The 25186-nt window shown below is 43.5% G+C and overlaps 2 protein-coding genes across 5 annotated transcripts; both read left to right on the top strand.

Moving 5' to 3' along the window:
* The first annotated feature begins 876 nt into the window (after window positions 1-876).
* LOC127296323 (uncharacterized) lies at window positions 877-4992 on the top strand. Of its 4 annotated transcripts, XM_051326376.2 has the most exons (11): window positions 877-1138; window positions 2821-2987; window positions 3123-3294; window positions 3396-3490; window positions 3572-3718; window positions 3809-3874; window positions 3968-4036; window positions 4123-4185; window positions 4280-4468; window positions 4564-4651; window positions 4742-4992. In XM_051326376.2, the coding sequence occupies exons 3-11, from the start codon at window positions 3123-3125 to the stop codon at window positions 4759-4761; spliced, it is 909 nt and encodes a 302-aa protein (XP_051182336.1). In that variant the 5' UTR covers window positions 877-1138; window positions 2821-2987; the 3' UTR covers window positions 4762-4992. The 4 variants fall into 4 exon arrangements, with proteins under 4 accessions (XP_051182336.1, XP_051182333.1, XP_051182335.1 ...); XM_051326373.2 differs by lacking the exon at window positions 2821-2987 and having other exon boundaries at window positions 879-1138; XM_051326375.2 differs by lacking the exon at window positions 877-1138 and having other exon boundaries at window positions 1158-3001.
* Window positions 4993-5742: 750 nt separating this feature from the next.
* LOC127296320 (uncharacterized) lies at window positions 5743-12172 on the top strand. The gene is made up of 3 exons (XM_051326370.1): window positions 5743-6147; window positions 6274-6339; window positions 11681-12172. Exons 1-3 carry the CDS (start codon window positions 5752-5754, stop codon window positions 11834-11836), a joined length of 618 nt encoding a protein of 205 aa, XP_051182330.1. The 5' UTR covers window positions 5743-5751; the 3' UTR covers window positions 11837-12172.
* The last annotated feature ends 13014 nt before the right edge of the window (window positions 12173-25186 follow it).

The following is a 25186-nucleotide window of genomic DNA, read 5'->3' on the forward strand; positions in this document are numbered from 1 at the left end:
CTATCTTTTTGTGGAGAAGTTAAGTTTGTATCAGTGCTAAAATCTTTAATTTTACTCTTCCATTTCTTGATAATGCATTGTTCAGCCCCTTTATCCACATAACCTGAAACTTAGTCAGTTCTTTGTTTGCTTTTGTTTTGCATCTTCAGGTTGCCCTAATACTTAACCCAAATGGGATTCTATATTTCAGTTCTAAATCTTAATTTAAATCTTCCCTTGCTTATATGAATGCATATCTGGACGTCTTGCTTGACATATAAAACCTTAGTAAGTGGCATCGTGTTTGTTGCCTACATTTGTTTTGCGTCTTCAGTTTGCACTAATGTACTCGGAGTACTAGTGCATGGAGTGCAAGACGTCCAATTCAGTTCCCCGATTACATTTTCAGTTATCTTGGGAAGAAGAGTACTATGAAAGCTGGATGTGTACTGCACAAGCGACAACAAGCCTCTACAGGATTCCAGAGAGTGAGAACAAGAATCCAATTCGCTGCCAATACACGTCCCTGGCAGGATGCCCCTGCCGCAGGCCTTCACTTTTTGACTGTATTATTCCACGTCCAGCCCCCTACCAGCTCCCCCATCTGCTGCTGCTGCTTCTGCTCAACGACTTAAACTGCAGCAGTGGAAAGGTGGTTACAAATGCACACCAGATTGATTCCAAGATGACTTCAAGTGAGACAGGACACTGATGAACTGCTACATGGACACATGGACACCACCCCTTTCAGCTTTGCTGGTGCTCTCATCTACATGTGGTATGCTGCTGTTTACCATTGTTACATTCTACAGCACAACAGCAAGTGCTTGTTGGGGAGACATTCAGGGACCCTTTCTAAGCCAAAATGGACAGGATATCAAATGGCGATACAAGTATGCGACTAGTCTTCTACAGAAGGGTAGTACTTCTACTATTGCTTATACTGAGGCGTCATAAAATAAGGCGCTGGGAAGCTGGTGGAAGAAACAGTGGTGGCCTTCTATCTTTCATTTTTCTCTCCTAGCCAACCACATGTCCGCATGCCACCACTACATGTTGAACACTATTCATTATACCATAGGCTGGTGAGTGACTGCAGCACCTGCGATCAAAACAAGAGGAACAGGCGAACCTCTCACTCCCACCTCCTTGCTTGCTGGTAACTACTTCTCTCCCCCTCCATTGAAATTCTACCTATGCTGTTGTGACATGCCCTCTACTGGGAAGTGGTTTCGCATTTAGGGTCTGGAGCAGTGCTTGGTGTCTGCTTATTCAGTTTTCCTATACCGGCAGTACATTTTTGGTAGAGTGTTTTGTTTGGAGATAGTGAGTTGCTTGTTGTTTTCCTCAATCCATGAGTGCTCACTGTCTTTTTCAACAGTACATTCAGCATTTGTTTATCTCTCTCGAGAAATTATAGTACAAGAACATTATTAGCCTTTGAAGTGATTTCTGTGCTGCATCCTAGTGTTTTTGACTCCCCACACCCCTCTCGATCTACACGTCCAAGAAAGGGGGGAACTTTCAAGGTCTGTGGCCCCTTGCCGTCCTTGCATCATGGATTCATGGGATTTTCGCTTCTCAATTTGGATTGCCGTTCTTAAGGGTTGTGCACTAGTGAGAACTATGTCTGAAGGGTTGACAGAATGTGTAAATCCTGCATTTCTCGTAGCATCATTCTTTGTGTTCTGGTATCAAATTTGGATGGTGAGAGCGACTGTACTCAGTACTCACTTGTAGGGTGATGAGGAACTCCTCACCTTTGCCACTGCTAAGTTCTTTTTTTTAATGCCCTCGACCATAGACCCTATATTTCTTCCATGGTTCTCCTACGATCTATCTAAGGTTGCACTTCCTTGCATGTTGCTCTTATAAGTCTTACCTGTTGCTTGGATTTGATTCTTCAATCATAGACCCGTACTTTCCCTGTCTAGAAATATAAGGTGTGCTTGACATTTTCCAGTCTGCAGTGCGTGATGTTAGTATACTTTTCACTTGCAATATGCCTAAAATAGAGTAAAACTATTTCAAAGTTCAAAAGTTTGTGTGGCAAATACACTGATGTTATTCTTGCATATACCTAATGTAATATTTTTTTGCATACAATGGTGGTTAAATTTTTAGAACGTTTACTGCACGCATAATAATGTGCCTTATATTTATTGATGGAGGTAGTAACGGTTTTTCTCTTGTACTAAAAGGTACTCCCCTGTTCCAAATTAACTGAAGTTCTACGTAAATATATTCTATGGTGAATCTAATCAAACTAATTTAGTGCTGTAGATGTTGATACCTGATACATATTTTCATAGACTTGGTCAACGTAAAAAAGTTTCACTTAGGAGAAAGCTAGAACTTAATTTGTAACAGAGTGAGTACGATCATAAGTCTCCAAGAGGTGTTAAGATATAGTACTGGTCCATAAACAGGAACTTGAGGCAAACAAACAAAAAATGTCCATAAACTGAAAACTAGTATGGGAATCTCAGAAATTATGGAGAGGTGGGACATAGTTTTAGTTTTGGTAGGGTTTAAACATAGATGGATCTGGTTCATTGATTAGTCATTAACCTTATTCTGGGCTGGCCCATGCAGTACGTGGATGACAGTAGCATCTGATCCTTGGGCTGGTCTTGATATGGCAGTACCAACTGTAAATCTATAGTTGATCTGAATTCAGGACTCTTCTTTATTCTGATCTCTGGATGAGATCCAGCTGGTACACGGTTGTTAGCAGTACCGACAATTCTATTCCCGTACTGTGGCTTCCATCTTTGCCCTTGCGTTAGTCTATTGCATGGGGCTTGCTTAACTTTTCACTTTGGACAATCTTTATGTAAGGCTGCAAGAGTTAGTTGTTCCTTGTTGAGCCTCGCAAGAAATTGACTGCCAGCTCTCGATCTATTCCACATTTCCACCCTTTAAGTAAAGCCCCTTCACTTGCCAAAGCTGGCAATTCAGAAGGCTAGCCATTCCTTAGAATGGTTGCAGCATTACTCTGAGATCAGGTATCAAGCACAAGGTTGATAGCTTTGCTCCTTCCATTCAATAAATGTATTCCTGGGAGGAACTGCCTAGGCGTCTAGCTATCCTCACTTGGCAACACGATGGAAATCATATGACTAATCATTGTTTCCTGGCAGATGTATTCCCCTCCCTGCACTGCTCCTGGAAACAACGGTGAGCAGAGCTTCGTGGCCGGAGCTAACCCGCTTGCTTTGCTAGACCATGCCATGGATTTCGATGAGCACACCCTTTATCCTATGCACAATGTAGGGATGCAAGATGGGGTTCAGTTCTATAATTCCACCACTGGTATTTTTCTCCTCAGTTCTCCTTTATTGACGAATAATAATTGTCTGTTCATCTCTCAAGTTTCTTTCTTACTGCTGACACATGTTTCCAACTCTCCCCAGGCGCCGAGCTAAGTAGAAATATGAGCATGGAGAAAGGTTTGAAGGGCGGTAAAAGGAAGGGCTCGGGCGAGGGCAGTTCGTCAATGCATTCACAGGTGATGAAGTTGCAGATTTTCTTTCCCTGGGTTTATTTTCCGCATTCTGGACTATGTCTCATCGTTTATGTATCATCTCAGGAGGAAACTGGTGCAACCTCTCAGAGAGAAGTCAACATGGATCGTGCTAGTGAGAAAGCAGGTGATGCTGACAGCAACAGAGAGGACTACGTGCATATCAGGGCGAAACGCGGCCAGGCGACCAATAACCACAGCCTTGCAGAAAGGGTGATGAATCTCTCGAGCATTATAGTTGTTAAAAACTACTGCACGTTGTGATTTCCTTGTTCATAGCAGCTAGTGTCCATCTGAATGCAGTTTCGGAGGGAAAAGATCAATGAGAGGATGAAGCATCTCCAGGACCTCGTCCCAGGTTGCAACAAGGTACTATCGACATCAGCAAGTGGGATATTGCTATCACTGAAATGTTGCTATTGACTATTCTATCAAATATGTTTTTATTTTATGGCAAAGCAGATAACAGGCAAGGCCATGATGCTTGACGAGATCATAAACTATGTGCAGTCTCTGCAGCGGCAGGTCGAGGTTCGTATTAACTGAAATAGATTTCTCAAAAGCCCACTCTAGCCCCACAATGACTGAAGGTGCCTGTTTCCCATTGGGTTTTGCAGTTCCTCTCGATGAAGCTCTCGGCAGTCAGCCCCGAGCTGAACTGTGATCTCGACCTCCAGGATGTAAGATGGACTCTGAAGAACAAATAGCTCTCGCATATATGTTTGCTGTCAGCATTGCCGGCAGACTGACCTTTGTGTTCATCTCTGCATGCAGATCCTATGCCCGCAAGACGCTCGCTCCGCGTTTCCAGGATACGGCCCGCGACTGAGCAATGTTCATCCTAGTATGTACAGGGCAGCACCGCCAGGCCTCTCACGGCCAGAACTATATGGGAATGGGATGATCCCAAACCCAGCAAATGTTCATATGGCGAGAACGGCTCAGCTGTCTGCATTCCCCCAGGTCTGCAGCAAATACCCTTGAACAAACACATCTACAAAATATCTCAAAAAAAAAATGCACAAATTAGCTGAGAGATTATTTTTTTTCCCCAACAGAGAGGTGTCGTCTGGGACGAGGAACTTCGCAATATTGGCCCGGTTGCTTTCCCTTCAGACGTTGGCACCAGTAGCTTAGAGAATTCCGGTAAATCTCATGCTTCTCTCCGTTGTGTTTGTTCTCTGGTGGTGTTGGGTCGTCTGAACTTATTTTGGTGCTACATTTTCCATGTTGCAGACTCAATGAAACTGGAGTAGCTAGCCAGCAGCTGACGGTTTACAACGTGCCCTGTTGCGTAGATCTCCTCTGGCTTAGCGAGTTTAACTGCTGTCGTTGAGGAATGTACTCTGAAGAATGTGTGCGTGCGTGCGTGTGACTTTTGTACAGTTTGACTAAGCAAACGGATGAAGAGTTTGTGGTTCTGTGTAATGTGCACTATTTCTGCCTGGAATTAGTGGTATAATAACTGCGTTTGACGAGTTGATCTACACACGTTTGTGCTTATCAGTACTGGTTGACGTTGTCAGTTTACTCCATCTTGTCATGTTTGTGGTTCACTCTGAACACGATCATGATACAAGCGTGTGATTTTAAGCAAGTAATGCCATAAAGAATAGTGTTGTTATACATTCAGCAGGATCAATCCTCAATTGCTTGGCACAGAGGAACCTACTGATTTTTTTTTAAAACACAGTACAAACATAAGCGTCCACATACACGTGGATACACTCAACCCTATGAACGCAAACACGCACACCCTACCTCTATGAGCACCTTTAGAAGAGAAGACTAAGCTGGCGGGTTGGATTTTAAAATTAACAAAGTCACCAGAATGCCTTGTTGTAGACAGGAATATCGACTCCCACTGAATTAATATTCCTCCTTTATGAGACACACATATGCGAAACCTGGGATTTAAACTCTGATGGGTTGAGGGTACACCATCCAACTTCATGTTGATTCTCAAGGAACCTCTTGATTTCTTATTATTCAAACTATGTATCCATATTGCCAATTTAATGTTGGTTTTCCCTTAAAAAAGAATAATGCTGTTATATGTGCTATTTCTCACTGATAATTTCAGTTTTATGATTCTTACCGTTCCAAATGGCATGAAGGATTTGAAAAACACACTCGCTTAAACAGTAGAAAATCCAAAAGTAATGTGAGAAAACGTAGGAAATGACAAGCGGAAAGTGGGAAAAACCAGCTTCCCGTGGCAAGCTGAGCACGAGCAGCCTCCTCTCATGGCCATGGCGACCATCACCTGCCACCTCCCCCCTCTCCTCCCTGGCCCCGCCTCCCGCCACCATCTCAACCTCCAACCCTCCCCGCCCCCCTTCACCCGCCACCTCCGCCCCTCGCCCCCGATTCGTCCCCTCCGGGCCGCCCGCCGCCGCCACCCCGACGCCGTCGTCGTCGTCCCGGACGCCCGACCCTGGGTCGGCGACCTGTCCGGAGCCGCTTCCTACCGGGACGGCAGCGAGGAAGACGGGGACGAGGCGGGGAGCGAGGACGAGGACGAGGACGACCGCAGCCTGGACCTCCTGGCCCGGTTCCTGCACTCGGTCTTCAGGAAGGCCTCCCGCCGCGCGCGCCGCGCAGCCAGGTCCGTGCTGCCGCCCTCCGTCCCCCCTGAGCTGGTCCGTTTCGCTGCTTGCTTGTCAGCTTCATTATTATTACAGTATGTTTGTCCTGAATTAGAGGTATATGGAGATCTCTCTCAGAATTGGGCGTGATCTGGTGTTGTGCTATGTATGCGCGTGCAGGTGAAGTTCTCGGTCAATGGTGTGCTGGTTCTGACGTTCTTGTGGATCCTCAAGGGGCTTCTTGAGGTGAGGAATCCATCCTAAGATGCTAAACTCTTTGACGGATTGCTTCAAAACTGTGAGCCACTTTCGCTGGTTCATGTGCTACCTCTGTTATCATAGAATAAATGCTTCTCTACTATGCAATCCACCATCCGCCATGTTGGAAATACGCACACCTGCACTCTGAAACAAGAAGAAATTCCGTCGAACCATTGTGTTATACTATCAAACAAGTCAAACCCTGATAAAACGCTCATATCTTAGGTGGCGAATAACGGCGGATCCATGTGCATATGCATGGTAGAAAATCTTCCCTCACAAACATAGTGTTATCTTATTTCTGAGAATGGGATAGCGTTTTATTGTGCTTCCGAAGAGGCATGCTGCTTGGGGGAAAAGTAGGTGATGCCTTAGTTGCCGGTTGCATAGGCACTTGCACTAAGGAAGGCAGCTAACACTTACTGATAGAAAGATGGGTACTCTCCGCTTGGAAAATGCTTACTGCTGACATGTAGTAACAGTGGTTTCTGAAATTGGAGTGGATATAAAAAAAATCTGAAAACAGGCAACTAGGATGTTGTTATTTCTGCAGACGTTCACATTGCTGGAGCTCTAGAATATCATTTAGTTTGGTGTAGGTGAGATTTTCACTTCAGTGCGATGGATGGTTTTAAATTTGAGCGCCGGGGTTGCCTCGGTTTCTAAAACCAAAAATAGATTCAGTTCAGGAATACACAATGTGAAGTGCATCCCTGACTTGGAGAGGGTATACAAAGAATTTAAAGGGCTCCAGCTCGTATTACAAGTATAATGTAGAGCACAGAATGGTTTGATAGAACTTACCCAAGGAGAAGCATGCATAACTCAGGCCAGCTGCATTCATCATGCCATCAAGTAGGATCATGATATACCACAGGCAGTATGGTACTGTCACATACTAACCCAGTATACAATCCGGCATTCTAAATCTTGTATTTTTTAATTTCCAGTTTTTTCCTAACTACCTTATTCTTGTCGGTGCCACAGTTTGGTGGGTCTACTGCTAAGATCTGAACTATTTATGCTCTCTTATCTTTCCTTTTTAGGCACCAAATGTATCTATGCTGGTATAATGACATGTCAGATCAGTGAACCTAAGACCATGTACTATGTAGTGCAAAAGCGAACCATAGAGCCCTTTGAATCGATTCAGCACATAGTGGAGCATCGGTTCAATGTGTCAGAAAAAAGAAGCGGACCAATATGTTGGTTCGGCTCATAGCAAACTTCTGTCAGAATTAGCAAAACCTGCCCCATATGTCATAGAGGAGATAGGGGGAAGATGCTGTTTTACATGCAAAAAAAGGTGCATGCATGTTGTCAGCGTGGGTCCAAAAAAAGCGATTCCACATAGCATAAAAATTGAAGCGAACTCAATACCTGACACATTTTTCATTGAATCGAACACACATAGTGCATGGCCTAAGACCTCACTCTGTTCATGGTAGATTGTACAGATTAGCAGTTCTCTCTTGTTAGAGAAACATTCAAATTACCCCATGCGGCATATATAAAATTAGACTACTTGTATCAGAAACAGAATAAAAATCAGATTAGGCATTCACAGTTAGTCTCCCTTCTACTATTGACTAGTAAACTGCACGAGCTTGCACGTGATAGAAGAAAACAGATTTTAAAAAGTTAATATGTATCCATGTGAATAACTTGAGTATGGGCCATTCTGTGATTCACTTACATATCCAATTGTTGGAAGTGCAAATTCAAGTATGGTTGATTCAGTACATGACATTTGTAGGGAATTTCTTACTAAAAGGAAATCAGGGGTATAAGAAAACCTAAGTAGCTCTGTTTGGAATCTCAGTTTGTTTAAAACTAAACTACTTCAATACCACAATATTTCAGTGTCCGGCCAAGCAATACTACAGTTTTTCTCCTTTCTCGGTGTTTATAAAAAAATAAACCAGCCGTTTTTTCAATACTAAAATAATAGTTTCGAGGATACCATGGTCTTTAAATCTACAATATTTGTTAAATCCAAACACCTCAAACTATATTAAATTGTCGTATTTTTATAAACCATATTATTCTGACAACATTAAACTTGTCGACTCATGTAACCGGATCATCTCATAAACTTTGTCATCTCGTAAATAAAATGAAAATAAAAAAAAGAGTGAGATGATATTTCCAGTATTTAATAAAATTACATAACTTTCTTTTCGATAGAGTGTTTTATTACTCCAAAAATATATAAAGGGTGATTTATTACATAACTTTTTTTACATGACTGTATCATAATATTTTTATGTTTCTCTCATGTTAGAAGATACTCCCTCTGTTCTGAAATAGTCTACGGTCTAGCCCCAAAATTTGTTCTAAAATACTCTACATTCTAGCCCCAAAATTTGTTCTAAAATACTCTACATTCTAGCTTTTTGTCTACAACAACACTAAAAACGAGGTGGTTTTGCTCTCCTTATTGGACGTTGTTATTTTCAATGTAGCTTGGATTGGTTGTTCACATATCTAAGTAGTACTAATAAATGCAACACTAATTTGTCTCATTTTTTCTATAATGTAGACTAAATCAGAACGGAGGGAGTATGTTAATTTTAAGGGGTTTGAATATTGATGAATGGGGTAAGATGTGGAGTGAACTGTTTAAATGGGCTAGTTTGAAGTTTTTTTTTCGTAAATAGACTATGCCACTTGAGCACCAATATGAGGTGAAAAAGAGACGATCTCATAGAGTTTAAAAATATAGTATCTCATATGTATGCGGTGAAATATTTTTACCTATAAGACACTTCAAAACAATAAAGATTATGGCATACGGAACCTTCATCAAGTCTTGCTAGCTGGATGGGTAGTGGTGGAACCTGAGACGTAGCACAACCTATCAGAGCTCAACTTTCTCTTTCATTACTGGATCTTCTGTGTCCATGCATTGCTAGTCTAGTCCAAATTGCCGATCCTGGAGAATAGAGAGCCAACAAAGACTGCAACTCAGGTACAGGCATCGACCGCATTTTACCGCTTTCTAGAAAAATCTCATAGCGCCTAGACGTAGGTTCTGCACACGCTGAGCCGCACGTATGCAGGAGCGAATCCAGTGTATGCTGGCCATTAGATTCTTCTCGGTGGTTCTTGATGAACGATAGATGTCGGTCCATTCAGCAAAATGAACGGTGGTAGTCACTCCAGAGGTGTTTTGGCGGGAGAACAAGAAGGAAGTGGTAAATCCAAATTTGAACTGGTACACTGTAGTAGTAGAGATAGACATCTGTGTGATCAAATCCCTAGACCTAACTCTGTTTTGTTGATTTAGGCCCCTCTGTTAGTAAGCCTAATCAGGCCCATTGTTGTTTGTGCCGATGATTTGACAGACTTGATTGAACTTGCTAGTACTAGTATTAGAGGGGGTTGAATAAACGAACATGGAGAAATGACAGTGTTGATTTCACAAATTGAAAAACAATTGTACATTTTTATGGTATTAAAATAATGTTGTGGTTCCATTATTGCAAATTTCATGGAAGAGTTAGGCGTTGCAACTTCAAATTTATGAACGGATTTATTTATTGTGGTGGGAAATCAAGATCCTTATTGGTTACTCAGAATATAGAATATGATTATCTTGTACAAGCTCATATGCTGAATTTGGAACCTGTGATAACCATTAGCGAGACATCATGTCTTCCCATTCGCCACGTCTGCTGAGCTAGTTCATGGGGTACCTTGTTCTGGTCCAATTTTATTTATCTCAACTTCTGAAAAGAACTTCCCTTATAACGGATATGCTTTGATAGCTATTTTACTTCCTGGATTGATCTGGCCAGACTAGAGTGGTCGTCAACCTTTGAGGTAGGAATTAGGCTCTGCTCTCCTTCCTGGCATGCAAATACTTCAATCTCTTCAGCGCTCAGGAATATTAACATTACACACCAAGACGCGTAAATGGCCTTAGCAGATTCATCTCGCACAATGATATCACTACATGCTTGGTCTGTCAATTTTATGTATGTACCATGCGCATTTATTTGGTAGCCCCCCATGAAAGTGTGTACCAAAGCTTATGAATGAATTGTCTGCTCTGAGGAACCTATTTCTCCCCTCCAGGCTATCATCACCTGCTTGGCCTGTCAATTCTATGTATGTACCATGGACATTTATATGGTAGCCCCCATGAAAGTGTGGTTCTCCCTTCCAGGCTATCATCACCTGCTTGGCCTGTCAATTCTATGTATGTACCATGGGCATTTATTTGGTAGCCCCCATGAAAGTGTGTTTCTCCCTTCTAGGCTATCATCATCTGCTTGGCTTGTCAATCTATGTATGTACCATGGACATTTATTTGGCAGCCCCCATGAAAGTGTGTTTCTTTCCAGGCTTAGTATAGTTCTCACATTCTGCTGCAGTATTTTGAAGTGCTCATGAACAATTGTATTGCATGCAAGCTAGCTCACACTTGTGGTTGTAGTAACTGAATAGAAAAAATCAGGAAGAACCAGAAGTATGGCTGCAGAATCGACACATACCCTGGATATCAGTTAGCCAGCATGATCTATTGAATTCATGATCTATTTTTCATGTCATATTCCTGGTTACCTCCTGCTGCTACCGTGGAGTTAATGCCACACTGGTAGTTGATTCGTGCAATCAATACGTCAATTAGTGTTGCAGCCGCAGAAAACAAAGTCTAGGAAAACCCTGCAGTTGCATTCATAGGCAATGGGCAGTTTTTCTTGGAGATATTCGTAAGGCCTTGTTTGGCAGCCAGGTTTTTAACTAGATACAAGTGTATTATACCAGCTAAGACAATTACTCGAAGATACACTCTATGTCACGTTTGGCAGCCCGGTTTCTGGTCGCGTAAGCCCAAGTTTACCCCTGGAAACACGTCGGGTTGCCAGTTTTTTAGACGCGAGGTGGGTCTCGCGTTTTTTACACTCTTGCTTCTTGGTTAAGAGAAGGGGATCGGGTGGTTACCCAAAACACGTTGGGTAATACACTGCTAAACACTAGAATCCACTGTTTCCAAACAAGGCCTAAGGGGTAATATCATTCAGCTTTTTAAAAGGTACTGCTTACTGCATTTATTGGACCAGCTATATGGTTCCACATGTACTTGTCATATACCTCTCAAAGCTTTAATATACATGAACTACGCATCCAAGTTTGCTTCTGGGGACAAGATGCGACTATGTTATTGAGACATTTATCAGCACGGCTGCTCTACCAAAGTTGCTTGTGTCTGAATTGCTAGAATAAGGTTCTCTGAGGGTCAGAAGAGAAACTGACTTTGCACCATGTTGCACTGATGCGAGTCGCAACTAAATTTTCAGTTTGCATTTTCTGTGTGCAGGTGGTCTGCACATTTGGAAGCATGGTGTTTATAAGCATTCTTCTCGTTCGAGGAATATGGTCCGGAGTAACCTACATCAGAGAAAACCGATACAGCTATATTCAACAACTCAAGGACGATGACAGCCGGTGGAGCAGAGTACAGACTGCTGGTTGATTATTTGATTTCCTTGTCGGCAAAAACACTCATTGAATCAAAGGGGCCATGAATAACCCAAGGCCACTGTTGAGATAGCATGCCCCCAGCTCTGCGCAAACTGCTGATGATTGTTGTTCCTGTATAGCACAGCTGCACCAGAATGGAAGGGAACCCCATGTGCTGTATACAAATAATCGGTTCTTTTCGACATGGTTCGTGTGGCGTGCCGTAGAATAGCTAAATGGTGCCGCATAATGTTACTAGCATGCGGCTAGTTGGGTTTTATGCCTAGCCCCTGTACTAGCCGATGTACACAAAGGCTCATGTTTGTTGTATGGAAGGTGGTTCGAAGTACTTTTGGGTAGCACATCATTTTTATTTGGATTTGAAGCATGGGGCGGCACTGAACATCCAATCTGTTTCTGTTCCGCGATGCAATGAACTTGACAGAGTTAGTAGTCCCACTTCTGGAGCGGATTTCATTTGGTAATGCTGCCGGGGAGATTTGTGTCGGCCAAACTGTCTTTTGATCTCCAACAGGTTGTCCAATTTTGTTGCTTTTCTCGTGGCTTTGGTCGTGTTCATTTGGATTTTGCGGTTGCTGCTCTTGCACTGATGTTATAATGAAGTTACAAGTGGAGATCATTTAGTCAGTTTGCTTCGAGTTTGAGATTCCTCATCTCTGTCGCTAGCATTTGGCCAGGTGCTGCCAAAATGGATGTGGCGGAAGTCCGGTAGTTGTCAAGGTACCTCGAATCTTTTTTGGACATCAAATTTGTCTGTTCTTTATCGAAAAAAAAAATCAGGCCGTGGACATAAAATCGGTTGTCCAGCCACGTGTGTACATTTGGATCAGGTAGCCCAACGGCCTGACTGGCCGGTTTGATTTCCTTTTTCCAATTTCAGTAAATAGGCTAATATACGAGTGAAAGAGGCCATACAAACAAAAAAAATTGCAAATAAAACACGGCATAGGGTGCGTTTGGTTGCCTGCATCCCTCTTGGCTCGCATCGGGCCGGCAATTTTCGGCCTGTTTGGTTACCTGGGCCGAGCCACGTTCTTGCACGGACCGCTTCTCAAAGCAGTGTCGGGTCAGGCCCCGGAGGAACGTCCGGTTCGGCAGTTTCCAGCAGTGCATGCAAATCTCGACGCCGCTGATGCAAAATGGAATCTTCGGCGCACGGGCGGAGACGAGAATGGAGATAGCGGGAGCTGCGACGCGCATGGGCGAAAAGCGAAAAGGGGGGCGGGAAGGATTCGGTCACCTCCCACCGCTCCCCATGGCCTATTTCTACCCCCTCCTCCACTGTCCCCCCCCCCCCCCTAAATTTCGAGCTCCTCCTCCCGTCGGCAAGCAGGTAAGAGGCGCACGCATCTCTGGTCGGCGACGGTTGCAGCGGCAGCGGCGGCGGCGAGTACATATGACCTACTTCCTGGTCCAGCGCATCTTCACCTTCGGCCATGACTGTAAGCCATCCCTTATCCCCGTACCGCGGTGATGTTTAGATCTAGGTTAGGAGTAGTCAGATCTTGCCTAGGGTTTGGTCTTGTAGCAGGGGTTAGTTCGGATTGTCGTGAGCTATCATGATCTAGCTAGGTTTCGATATTTCCGTATGCTACTGCCATGATCTTGCCTAGGGTTTGTTCTTGTAGCAGGGGTTAGTCCAAAATGTGCTCACCTGCCATGATCTTGCAAGAGTTTGTGCTATTCACCGTTGCAATGAACTGCTTGTCTGATTTAGGATGATTGTTGGTATGGTTTGTGCTATTCACGTATGTAGTAATCTTTCTGCGATGACTTTAGTCAGGTGCTTGTCTGCATTGGTGACTCTCAGATCCCTTCGTAAGTTCCCGATTCGCAGCCCACGTATGAGTCCAAGGTCACCCCTCTGCATGTGTCTGACCTGGTGGCTCATCGCCAACTACAACGAGATGCATACCATCTTCTCCTTCGGCCTCGCCACCAGCAAGTACGCCATGAGACCCAGTGAGCCCCTGGGCTCGCCTGCACCATCTCCTGCACCTGAGGATGCTGACACCCAGGAGTCCGACACGGTCAACCTCGATGCTGACAAGCCCGGCGACGCGCCTGAGAAGCCGACCGCCGGCAAGAGGAAAAGAGGTGCCTTCGCGGACGACGAGTTGGTGGCCTTCACCAACATGACTGTTGCTGCGAAGGAGGTCGCACAGGCCATCAGGGCGAACAAGCCCACGAACATGCACCCTGACCTGTACAATGCGGTCATGGACATGCTTGGCTTCGCCGAGGATGATCTGATGGCCGCCCTCAGCCACCTCGTCGACCACAAGGCCCAGGGATCTAGCTTCGTCGGTATGATCGAGCCACACCGCGTCCTCTGGCTGAGGAACTACCTTGGCAAGTACCACGGCAAGGTGTAGTGGTGCCCTTGAGGCGGTGGTTCAGGGATGCATGCATGGAGATGGTGATGACGATGATGTATATATATTCTGGCAGTAGCTAGGATGAAAAACATTTGATGGCCCCCTTTTGTAAGTATGATGAGGTGGTATATACTAACCCCTCAGGTGATGGTGAACTTTTCGGTGTTAGGATGAGACACCCACTTTTGTTGTGGTGGCAGGACGACACCATGGTAGTGTAGGATGAACTTCTGATCAACTTTTGGAATGATCATGCATGCCCCTGTTAGTTTAAGATTTGATGTCAACACTTGTCTTGTTGTATTGCTCTTTTCTGAATTGCTTCATTGTTGTGATCACTAACTTCTTCTTATGCCATGCTAGTGGTATGTGGTGTTTCGCGGGCGGGTTCGAGGAATCTACAGCTCATGGAGAGTATGTCAAGATCAGGTCATGAATACTCCAACAACAGCTAACGAGGATATGCAACATTGGAGGAGGCACAATCAGCTTCCTGGAAGAGGAGCTGCAAGAAGATCATGCCATCGATGAGGCAGTGTCATTAGCACAGCTACCGCCGGAGGAAGTACATGCTCTACAAGGAGCACCGCCGGAGGTACGTCCCAGCCGGGTGAAAGATTACATCATCGCCTTCCTCATCGTGGTGATCGTGAGGATCTTGTTCTTCTGAGTGGTCTCTGATCGTATGTAAGATGCCATGGCATGATAATCTCACCCTATTTGAATTGTGGTAAGGATATGGAACTGTGATTTGAGCAACCAAACAACAGATTCTTGTTTTCCTGTGTGCAAGATGGGCTGGAAACGGACAACCAAACGATGGGGCCTGGGTTCCTTCTTCGGCGCGCAAAAGGTCGCACAGGCTACCAAACGACCCTCCAAAAGTGGCCCATGGCCCGTTCGCGACACGCAATGCCTCCCATCTCGCTGGTACATGCATGCAGGAATTCAGCCCAGGAACCAAACGCGCCCATAGTTCACACGCAGTACTATCGAATCATATGTAAAAAGGCACAAGTTTAATGCGAAATAGACAAAATAAGCTAGATACGAGAGGAAGATCAGGTATCCTGTTGGCATGTGATGGCTCGCTTCTCGAACAATGCCCTTTGTTCCAGGTCCATGAAACACAAATCGGCGAGCATGATCCGTTCTCCTCCACGAGCAACTAGGCCTCGACATCGTCGACCGGTGTAGCGAGGGGAATCTGGCAAACAACTTGTGGAGCATGAGACGTTCTTCGACGGGATTTCCCACGTCTTCTTGCTAGGCTAGCCCCGAATCACCGCCCAGAGGCGTACGGTTGAGGTCAAGGACAAGTGTCGGGAGGCCACCCTGGTAGAACGGGGAGTCCAACGACGACTATCGCAACCCACCGAGACGGGAGGGCAACTGTGGGCGTGCATGATAGGACACGGTGTAACCGGCGACATATGGAGCGGGCGGGGTACCAGAGAGCTGGCTTTGCGGCTTGGGAGGCCACAGAGCTTATCGAAGAGGCCGCGCTGCCGCTGGCTTGAACTTGGCCGAGCGCCTCCAGCTTGATTATGAGGACGGTCGGGGTGGGAGTTGGGAGGCAGGGTTGACTTCTATGGTATCCATCGCAGAGAAGGGTTTGGTACCGACAAAATTAGAGTTTTGGGTGGTGGGAGAGGAAGCTGGCGGGCCTTGGGGGTGGAAGAGGTGAACGCACGCAAAAGTGCTCGCTATCCACGTTGACGCATTTAAAGCCCAAATTAAAAATTGTAATGGGTTTGTATTGGACCGCTGAGCTGAAATTTTAGTGTCTAGTTACCTAGACGGATTAAAATGGACAGACGCCGTTTGTTTTGTGTCTGCCCAGTGGAGATGCAGTTATGGCACTGAAGTACTCTACTCTAAGGGGTGGACTAATGAGATGCTCGAATCGTTAAGGCTTGGCTCATTAAGCTCGTGATCGTTAATGCTCGAATCGTTAAGCTCGTTAACAATAACAAGCTAAAATTATTGTTTGGCTCAGCTTGTTATGTGCTTGCGAGCGCTCGCGAGCTTCTCATTAAGGATAGTTAAGAATATACATGCACTGTAGCTAAGCATACATATCTGTCTCATCTGTATTAAAATTATCATGGTAAGATATACATGCACATATAACTGAGCGAGGAAGAGGGGCGGCTACTCCATCAGATTATTGGGTCATCTCCGTTGGTTTCCCTTGATGGGTTTAGTTGTTGTTTGTATGGTCCACTTTGATCGGCCCCGAGCCTAAGGACGTAATAATATGGCCTAACATTAGTTTCTTACCGATCTTAACGAGTAACTCATGAATATAGTCTGCTCGATTGTTTAGCTCGTTCGAGCTTTTTGTCCAACCTAGTCTACTCCTATGTTTGGTTTTGCCTCGGCCCTACAGCTAGGTAAACCCAAACAAACATATGTTAGCACGATTGCAATTACGTTTGCCGCCTAGCGACTGCCGACCACGGCACGACACACCATACCAGTCACCAGCGACCGAAATCTTGCTTAGCAGCGACTGGTTGGTTGCCCTCCCGTCCCGTTGGAGTATGCTGCAACCCATGCCATGAGCAGCAGGACAGACGAGCAGTTATCAGTTGCCATCGCCGTATCCATGGCAAATCCCTGACGAATGACACTTAGCCGTCAGATGCCCATCCAACGGCGCCGGCCGGGTGTTGCCGGACCCATGCGTCTTTTTTTTTTTTTTGACTTGCGGACCCATGCGTCTTTATTATGAACAAGAGCGAAATACGCAATGTGCAATGTGGACGAGGCAGAAACGCGGTGCCACAAGACCATTCATTTGCCTTTATGAACACAAGAGCGACGTGCCGGCCCGTCCCACATACTAGCAGATAATAATGCAGGAGGTACGCGGTGTCAAGAAAAAGAAAAGAAGTGGTGCCACAACACCACTGGCAGCCTCGTGCTACACGTAGAACTTTCTGTAGTAGCCAGTAGCCACACGTGTTTCCTTTGAAACCACAATGTAGTGTCTTTGGTGGCAACCGTTTGGTTGTTCGTAACCAACAGGATCTGGGGCGGTCAGATTGGAGATTTAGAGGACAAGCTATCTGGTATGAACATGCTGCCATCAATGCTCCTCTGATTGTGGAGGTGGAGGCCGGCTATGGCTGTTCTTGGTGGTGCAAGACTTGCCATGGAGAGAGATTATGCGTCGATTGATCGTGGAGAGCGATTCTAATCTCAGCTGGCTGCCAGTTTTTGTAATGCAAACGATCTCCCAACAAATCGGAATGTCTACCTGTCTATGGAGATCAGGAGGGCTTGTTCTTCCGTTGGGCACGATGCAAACACGGCCGCCCCGTTTATATATGCTACACAAGCTGGTGTCAATAGAAAAAGATCCATGTGTATCAGTTATAACCCTAGTTTCTCGCTGACGAGCGATTGTAATCCTCTAAGTTAATCGACAAGGATCTCTCAACTCTAAGAGAAGAGATCTCCTTAAGGTTGACTGGCGTTTGATTAATTGGAGAGCGCACATCGAACAACCGGCTGGTATGCAGGGAGTAAGAAGGTACTCGCCCGAAACCTCTTGACCGGGCCGTCGGATCGATTGATCAGGCGAGATAAACCCGCAATAACTTTAATTAGGTGGCAGTTGTCACGCCACTGTGGACTCTATGCCGATCAGCACTAATTAGGCATGCGTAATAGACAACGGAGTTATGGAGCCCGTACTGTTTCGTTGATGGATGGTTGAAGCGGGCCTTGGCCTGATCTTGAATTCTTGATGCGTTTGTATCGTACGTGAAAGGAGTACGGCACGTGGGCTCCCACTCGAACGTAGCAAGGACTGACCGTAGCAGCTGTTGATCACATGATCGGCTCTGCTTACCATTTTGGCAAGGAGCGCGCTGCATGCAACACATGCTGGCCTCCTTAATTTTCAAAAGGGACCATGTATTACTGCAGCTTGGATCGCGTTTCATGTCTGGTCGGATTAGGTTAGCATCTAGATCTAGAGTGTTTTCTCTGTAATTTATTTAGGATTAAACGATAGTAGTGTACGTAGAGCCAAGCATTCTCCATTCTGATGGACATCGACAATAAGCCGCCACCTATTAATTTCCACGAATGAAAAAAACAAACATCACGTCAGACTCAAGCAGCTCGTGGAGTGTAGACCATGATATGCTCCTTCAAGTTCAAATCCAAAATATTGTGGCTCGACAGTGCTACTGATCTCACACCATGATGGTCAAGCTACGTACTGACGGCTGCTACTTGGTTTTCAAATTTTATAATTATATAAAAAAAACGCAACTTACAAGCAGCCGTGGGACTGACACGGGCATCTCTCATCAGATCCATACTTAGACAACAAAATATTTTAAAAAGAAACAAAGATCCCTGGACTACACTATGTCAAGGTTACTGGAGCTTGGTTGAATCCTAAGGTTTCCATCAAGTCTAAGTAACATATATCCGCAAAAATAAAAGTCTATAACATAGACGTCAGTAAAAAAAAAGTAAGATAGACGTAGGAGTAGAGTACGTATTGTTTGACTGACATATAAACAAATGCATCCTAAATTTGACTTACGAGTATGAAAAATTAGGGTTAAGTCTATGCCCAGGCAGGAACTCGTGTGTATTAATATAACACACAATTACAGGGAGGCCGATATGGTTTGACCTAGGAGATATTCCTTGATACATAAGTCAGCTATAGATCAGGGTATTGTATTAGGAAATCTCAGCCAGATCTTTGATGTATTGGCATTACAATAAACACACACATAACGCGATTACATTACTTAACACCCTCACTCAATCAGTCAATCACAACTTATTTAAGTTGAAATTGCGTCTAAATTTTTTAGTTACATGTTTGAGAAAGGTTTAGTAAACCCATCTACAACTTGATCACCTAGATCAACAAATCTGATATCCAATGTGTTATGAAATATAATCATTTGTTCATGGGAAGATGGAGAAACTCTAGCACCACCATGAATGGAAATGAAGATTATGGTGTTTTATTTGTATGAATATGTAGTAACATTCTTCAATGATACTAGTATATGTGAACGTCGACTGGATAATATTTCTCCTCTTGTAGACTTTAAGGAAGTTATCATTGTTTGTATTTGGTGATGTGTGAGTATATAGTGAGTTTGGCTACCCATCATCTATGCATTAATGAGGGAGCACGAAGACCCAAGAGTGGACCCATAACCATGGGGGCCTTCATTGCTAGTGTACTCCGGCCGCTCACTATGGAGGACTATTTATAGTTATGAGAGGTATAGCGACACAAGCTTTCTGGAACACACTTATATGTTAATCTCTAATCGCGGCCACACATACAACTAAGACATGCCACATCCAAATTATATTCTATCAATCTTAGTGGTGAATCTGCAACGCTTTTAGCTCTATTGCAGTTTCATTAATAGTACATCACTTACTCTTTATTATTACTACTTTCTACTCTCTTTCTTTTAGTAGTACTTTGCTCTCAACACAACACCACACTCACTTTTGACACACTCTTTCTTGGGATCAAGGATAACTTGCAGTTACATCTTGGTAAAACCATAAAGCTTAAAGACCATTACCAATAGATCCACCGTGGTTTGATACCTTTACTTAAAAACTAGCTACATACGTCTTGTGCAATTCTAGATATCAGAACTCTTTGCGGAGTCACTGTCAAAGCGGAGTCACATCCCGAACAGCTAGTTGGTATTGGCTTCGAACAAAGTATGCCGACTCCAAGTAACTTACAAGTAGACTATAAATGTGACATTCTGTCCGAGCCTCTTTGCCTCACAATATTGTTGGTAAGCCGCATGCAAGTTACTCATCATGTCGGCACCCACATAACTCTTTTTTTCGTATCCGTGATACGTGATCTCATTCGACTAACTCCTTTGTTGGAAAATCTCGATCGGCAGTTAATCGAGTTGCGCATGGCCATTCTTCCGGATCATATCGCACGAGAGGGTCCAAAGAATACCTCCCCCTGGCGGAGGTAGGGTTGGAAATATCGCGTTGTTCCCCACAAACCTATGGGAAATTCATCTTTTAGGGGACATGTATGGGCAACTTTAATCCACACTATCTAAAATGGGGATGGGGATTAAAATGTTTCCCCATCCTCGTTCCCCACCATCCCCTGTTATACACGTATATATATACCCATCCATACTTTTTTTATATGTAATATGTTGAATTTTTTTGTCTCGTATAATATATTCAATTGTATTTAACATATGATACTAATGTATTGTCATTTTTATCATGTACGTATTACAAAGTTTGCTTATATTTGTGTGTAAAACATGTAAGATCATAAATTATGAGAACATCATTTAAATTTAGCTTCTTAATAGGAAATCCAATCCCACCCCGAACTGGATGGGGATGGGATGGAGAAATTAAAGTCTCCCCGGTTATTAAAAGGGGATGGGGATGAGAAGGCACTCCCTAGTGGGAGCAAACCCATTGCCATCTTTAGGCGGAGGGGAAAATTCTGTCTTCATACATCCACCCTGGTTCTTAGTCGGCCCAAGCAACACATATATAACAACCAGGTATGGATACCGTTTGGTAGATTCAAAGTCCACAACCTGGATCGTGGGATCGCCTCAGGTCTAAGGACTCGATTGCTCGAGTCGGTTACATTGACTTGCTTGTACCAACTCGATCTTTGGGCCCGTCTGGCTTGTCTAGATCTTTGACATATACAATGCTAGGCGGTTCATCATATTCATACCATATGACATGTGGAATCTAGTTGCCTTGTCACGTTAGTCTCGCTAGTGTGTCCAACACAACCTCATACGACTAAGGACAGACATTGCATAAACTGATTATGCACAAGGTTCCACATCCAGATCATATTTGGCTACAAGTGCGATTGTTCATACATGTATGACTTACATTACAGATACAAGTCGGATAGTGGAACCTCTAGGGCACCAATCCTGGCAGCGTCTTCGAGGTTGGAGGTTTTACCAGATCTTTGTTTATTTCAAACCTCTCAATTATTGGTATTTTATCTCTTTCTATTTCTTGATTTTCCTAGGCTCTATTAGATACAGCTTGTTGTTACCTTTTTAAAAAAATCGTAAATTTATTAAATCGAAGTCTACATGCAAAAGATATCACTTCGGCCGATTATGGATCTGATTCACCGGAGCTAGCACCAGAGGAGGCTCTTATAGGTTCGGTTTATTGATGCTAACACTGCTCCAAACTAGCCCAACTTTAAGGAGTTATCCAAAAAAAATCCGCTCAATCGAGATTCTCTTGTCTGATCGGACCTGAGACCGGCTTGAAACTAGAAGGCCCAGTTTTGCTTCCAACGACCCATTTTTGGGTTTATCTATAAAATGGTTCCTCTTCCCTAATTTTTCTATGGTTCTTCAGCATCAACTTGATCTCCATTAATGGTTGACCTTCATAAGATTTATTCCCCATCCCTCATATGATCCTTGCATCTTTTTGAGGGCTTTGGAAGAGGATATCTAGATCTACAATATTCACCAATAAATTCCTTTTCTAAGTGCGGGAGCCCATCGGATATATTTTTTTTTGAGTCATTAATTGACCTCCACAATTTATTTTCATCTCTAATTCCATGCATAACATTTTTTTTCTTTTGTGGGATCTGAGAGAGAAGAATTTGAGCATGTTGCTTGGTGTTCTTGTTTTGCATTTTCATAGTGTTGAGATATACATTATTTTCTGTTCGAGTGAGAGTCTGTGAACTTGTTACTCTTGCATGGTGAGATACTAGTTGGCTTGGTGTTAAACCACAAGTGCACGGGATAGCTGTAGCACAATTCAGTAATTATTGAGTTCTCTGATCCCATGAGGAGATGAAGGTAGAACTAATTGTTCTATATAACTAGTGTGTCAATTTTAATTACCTATAATAAATTGAAACTGCACATTTGATTCAAGATTTTTAAAACTGAAAGTAAAGTGCAAGAAAGTAAAGAACAATACGTGAAGTGCTGAAAATAAAAGAGAGCTTTGTTGTTGCAATCAATCGGTGATTCAAAACGCTGGTATGGGATGACTGCGAGATGTTGGATTGATGATATCATTCATATAATAATATTTTCATTAACATAAAGTAGTGGCAGCTTATTTATAGACATATCGTGCTTATGCACATCCGCACGTTCCATATATAGTTGTATATGTTACGAGAGAACTTGAACACCATCTATTGTTCTATCCTCCCATTTCACCTGGAGCCACTTAAGGAACATACGGTAATTAAGGATGAATTTTTCAAGACATCCTGATCAATGCATTAACACTCCCTGAACACATGAATTCCTCAAAATAAAACATGATTCCCTTGTTGTCCCCATGTTGTTCAACATGTGGGGTTCAAAAGTTTCGCATAATAATTGGCACTACAACTTGCAGATCAATACCAAACTTATATATATGATGGGAAAATAAATGTTCAGTGCCAATATCATGACTCAGGCCCTAATACCAAGCATTAAGCACATAAATTCTGCATTAACATATCACAAAGATCATTCTAAAACAAGCCTCCGAAAATTAACGACTATTCATCACTACACAAAAGATCTCATCCAATTCCCTTGCAACCCACGCCTACAATGGGTTCATTCACACATGGCCATAAATACTAGATTCGATGAAGTTGTTCATGGAGAGGATACGACACGAGGAGGAGATGGTTATGGACGTGGCCATGGCGGCGACCACGGACGGCAACAGCAATCCACCGCCGTCCGCGTTTCTCGTGAGGAGGGTAGAGGCCCCTTGGCCCCTTATTCCTTGATATTGGTTTAGAATGGATAGGCCTCTCCCTCGCTTGGCGGCTTCTAGGGGAGAGGTAAATTCATGACAATGGGTAACCTCCTCAAAAAATATGGTTTCCCATTAGTGTGAGAGATTGGATCCAGGCCATATGATGGATGTCCCTTTGATCCAAAGGCCCTTGGGAGACCCCTAGAACCTTCCTAGGCAAGTCCATAAAGTCGTGCCTTGACATAATCCATCAAATACGACAAGAGTTTGAGTCAAACACATCAACAACTTTCGGAATCCCGAAATTACTTATGGGCCCTTCAGTAAAAAGAGAACCCTGGGGCATATGAAGTCCAATTGGGAATTATGTTATGTCAAATTAATTAGAAGGAAATTCCCCACAATTTTTTCAACTGCACCATTTTCTTTTCACTTCAGCTTCGAGCGGTCTCGGGACGATCTCTAACAACTATTATGGAGAGACAGATTTCAGGAAATTCTAAATTTCACCATAATGAGAGACTTATTTCCATATTATTCAATTTGTACACCATAAAGTGTGAAACAAGAACTTTTGCACTTTTAAAACTATTAGTAGGTTAGTCCCAATAAATATTATAAAGTTGCTAAATGTTTAGGGATTTTTACATAATAAACACCAACGTTCGTGGATACATTTTACATGTATCACTTGGCGGTTGGTTTCGGGGTGAACCCTCTTCGTGGAAGACTGAAGAGCTCGGGTTTCTCCTTCATAAGTCTTGTAAAGTAGTTCTGGGGTTGCCATCTCTAAAGTGAAGGACAAGCTAGCCATTAGAATTCGTGAGGGGACTCACAGAAGAAGATGTGTTGTGGCGTTCGGGGGTGTTTTCGTGGTAACCCACACATCTCCAATAGCTATTAACTTACTTTGTGTAAGTGAACATCGGGATAAATCTTCGTCTACGTGTGTCTCGGTTATCTCTATTCCCGATTTTATTTATTTATCATAGTTGTCGAGGTTGAAGTTATTATATCTTATTTATCAATTGTTAAATATATCTTGTGCTCATCTTGCTTAGCTTAAGTTACTTGTGGACTTAGTTGAACCTATTATATTTAGCCTTTGTTCTTGAACACTAAATAGTTATTTTTTCGCATTTTTTCAAAATAAATCCGTAGTAGTTTTAAAAACACCTATTCACCCCTTATAGGAAACATATTGTCCTTCCACCTTCTCATTCCATATCACGTAGGCATGATTCTCCACCATCACGGTGACCTTCTTGCTAGATTCATCTGTACCAATCTACAGATCCTCCGACGGTGCTTTGATTGTACCATCGAGATACCAAAATAGGCAGGCACCTCGATCGGATCGCTGGCAGAACAACTTCCTTTCACATGAGATAATTTCACCTCATGTGTTTCTCCTACAGTGGTTGACCACAAGGTTTCCCGGTCGGCGTTGCGTTAGATGACGATAACATGGGCGAGTAGAGGGGTGTATGCATTTCGAAATAAGATGGATATAATACCATATGAAATTAGGGTTAAGTGTATGCCTCATGGTAGAGACGTGGGCATGTTAATATAAGAAATAATTACAAGGAAGTTGATACAGTTTGATCTAGGAGATATTCCATAATACCTAAGTTAGCTATACATGGTATTTATCAGGAAATCTAAACTAAATGTTCATCGTATCGACATTACAATTAACACACACACACACACACACACACACACACACACACACACACACGTAACACGATTACAACATCTCACAAATAGTAAAGTTATAACTTTTTTATATGAATAGACAAATAGAATAGTAAACAGGAGTAAGCAGGGACCTGTCTACAATGGCTTTATCTAGTTAGAAAAGGAGAGGTTTTGTCACTTCTCAAGGCCAATTCGAGGCAAGTAATGCTACCAAGGGAGACACACAGGCTTTGACGAAGGATTTGATGGCAAAGAACATGTGGAGAAGGCCACATCGTCGATCGATAGCGTGACACTCCCATTTACAAGGGGCTTGCTTGATCATCGCCCAAGGAGGACATACCTATTAGATTTGTTTTTTCTAGTGTGATCGATTTTCGCTATATATAAATTATCAAGGTGTAGTGGCCTATGTAATTGCTTGCATAGCCTATCGGTGTGAGGCCAACGACGCATGGTGCACAGATGGCGCGCTTTTGCATGAT

The sequence above is a fragment of the Lolium perenne genome, chromosome 4 (assembly GCF_019359855.2).
Source record: "Lolium perenne isolate Kyuss_39 chromosome 4, Kyuss_2.0, whole genome shotgun sequence".
Lineage (NCBI taxonomy): Eukaryota > Viridiplantae > Streptophyta > Magnoliopsida > Poales > Poaceae > Lolium > Lolium perenne.

What these genes read in the sequence shown, in the direction of transcription:
- LOC127296323 (XM_051326376.2), top strand. Translation starts at nt 3,123, where the DNA reads ATGTATTCCCCTCCCTGCACTGCTCCTGGAAACAACGGTGAGCAGAGC. An exon ending in GTTCTATAATTCCACCACTG is followed by an intron (nt 3,295 to 3,395) that starts GTATTTTTCTCC and finishes AACTCTCCCCAG; the next exon opens with GCGCCGAGCTAAGTAGAAAT. An exon ending in CTCTGCAGCGGCAGGTCGAG is followed by an intron (nt 4,037 to 4,122) that starts GTTCGTATTAAC and finishes TGGGTTTTGCAG; the next exon opens with TTCCTCTCGATGAAGCTCTC.
- LOC127296320 (XM_051326370.1), top strand. Translation starts at nt 5,752, where the DNA reads ATGGCCATGGCGACCATCACCTGCCACCTCCCCCCTCTCCTCCCTGGC. An exon ending in CCTCCGTCCCCCCTGAGCTG is followed by an intron (nt 6,148 to 6,273) that starts GTCCGTTTCGCT and finishes ATGCGCGTGCAG; the next exon opens with GTGAAGTTCTCGGTCAATGG. An exon ending in TCCTCAAGGGGCTTCTTGAG is followed by an intron (nt 6,340 to 11,680) that starts GTGAGGAATCCA and finishes TTCTGTGTGCAG; the next exon opens with GTGGTCTGCACATTTGGAAG.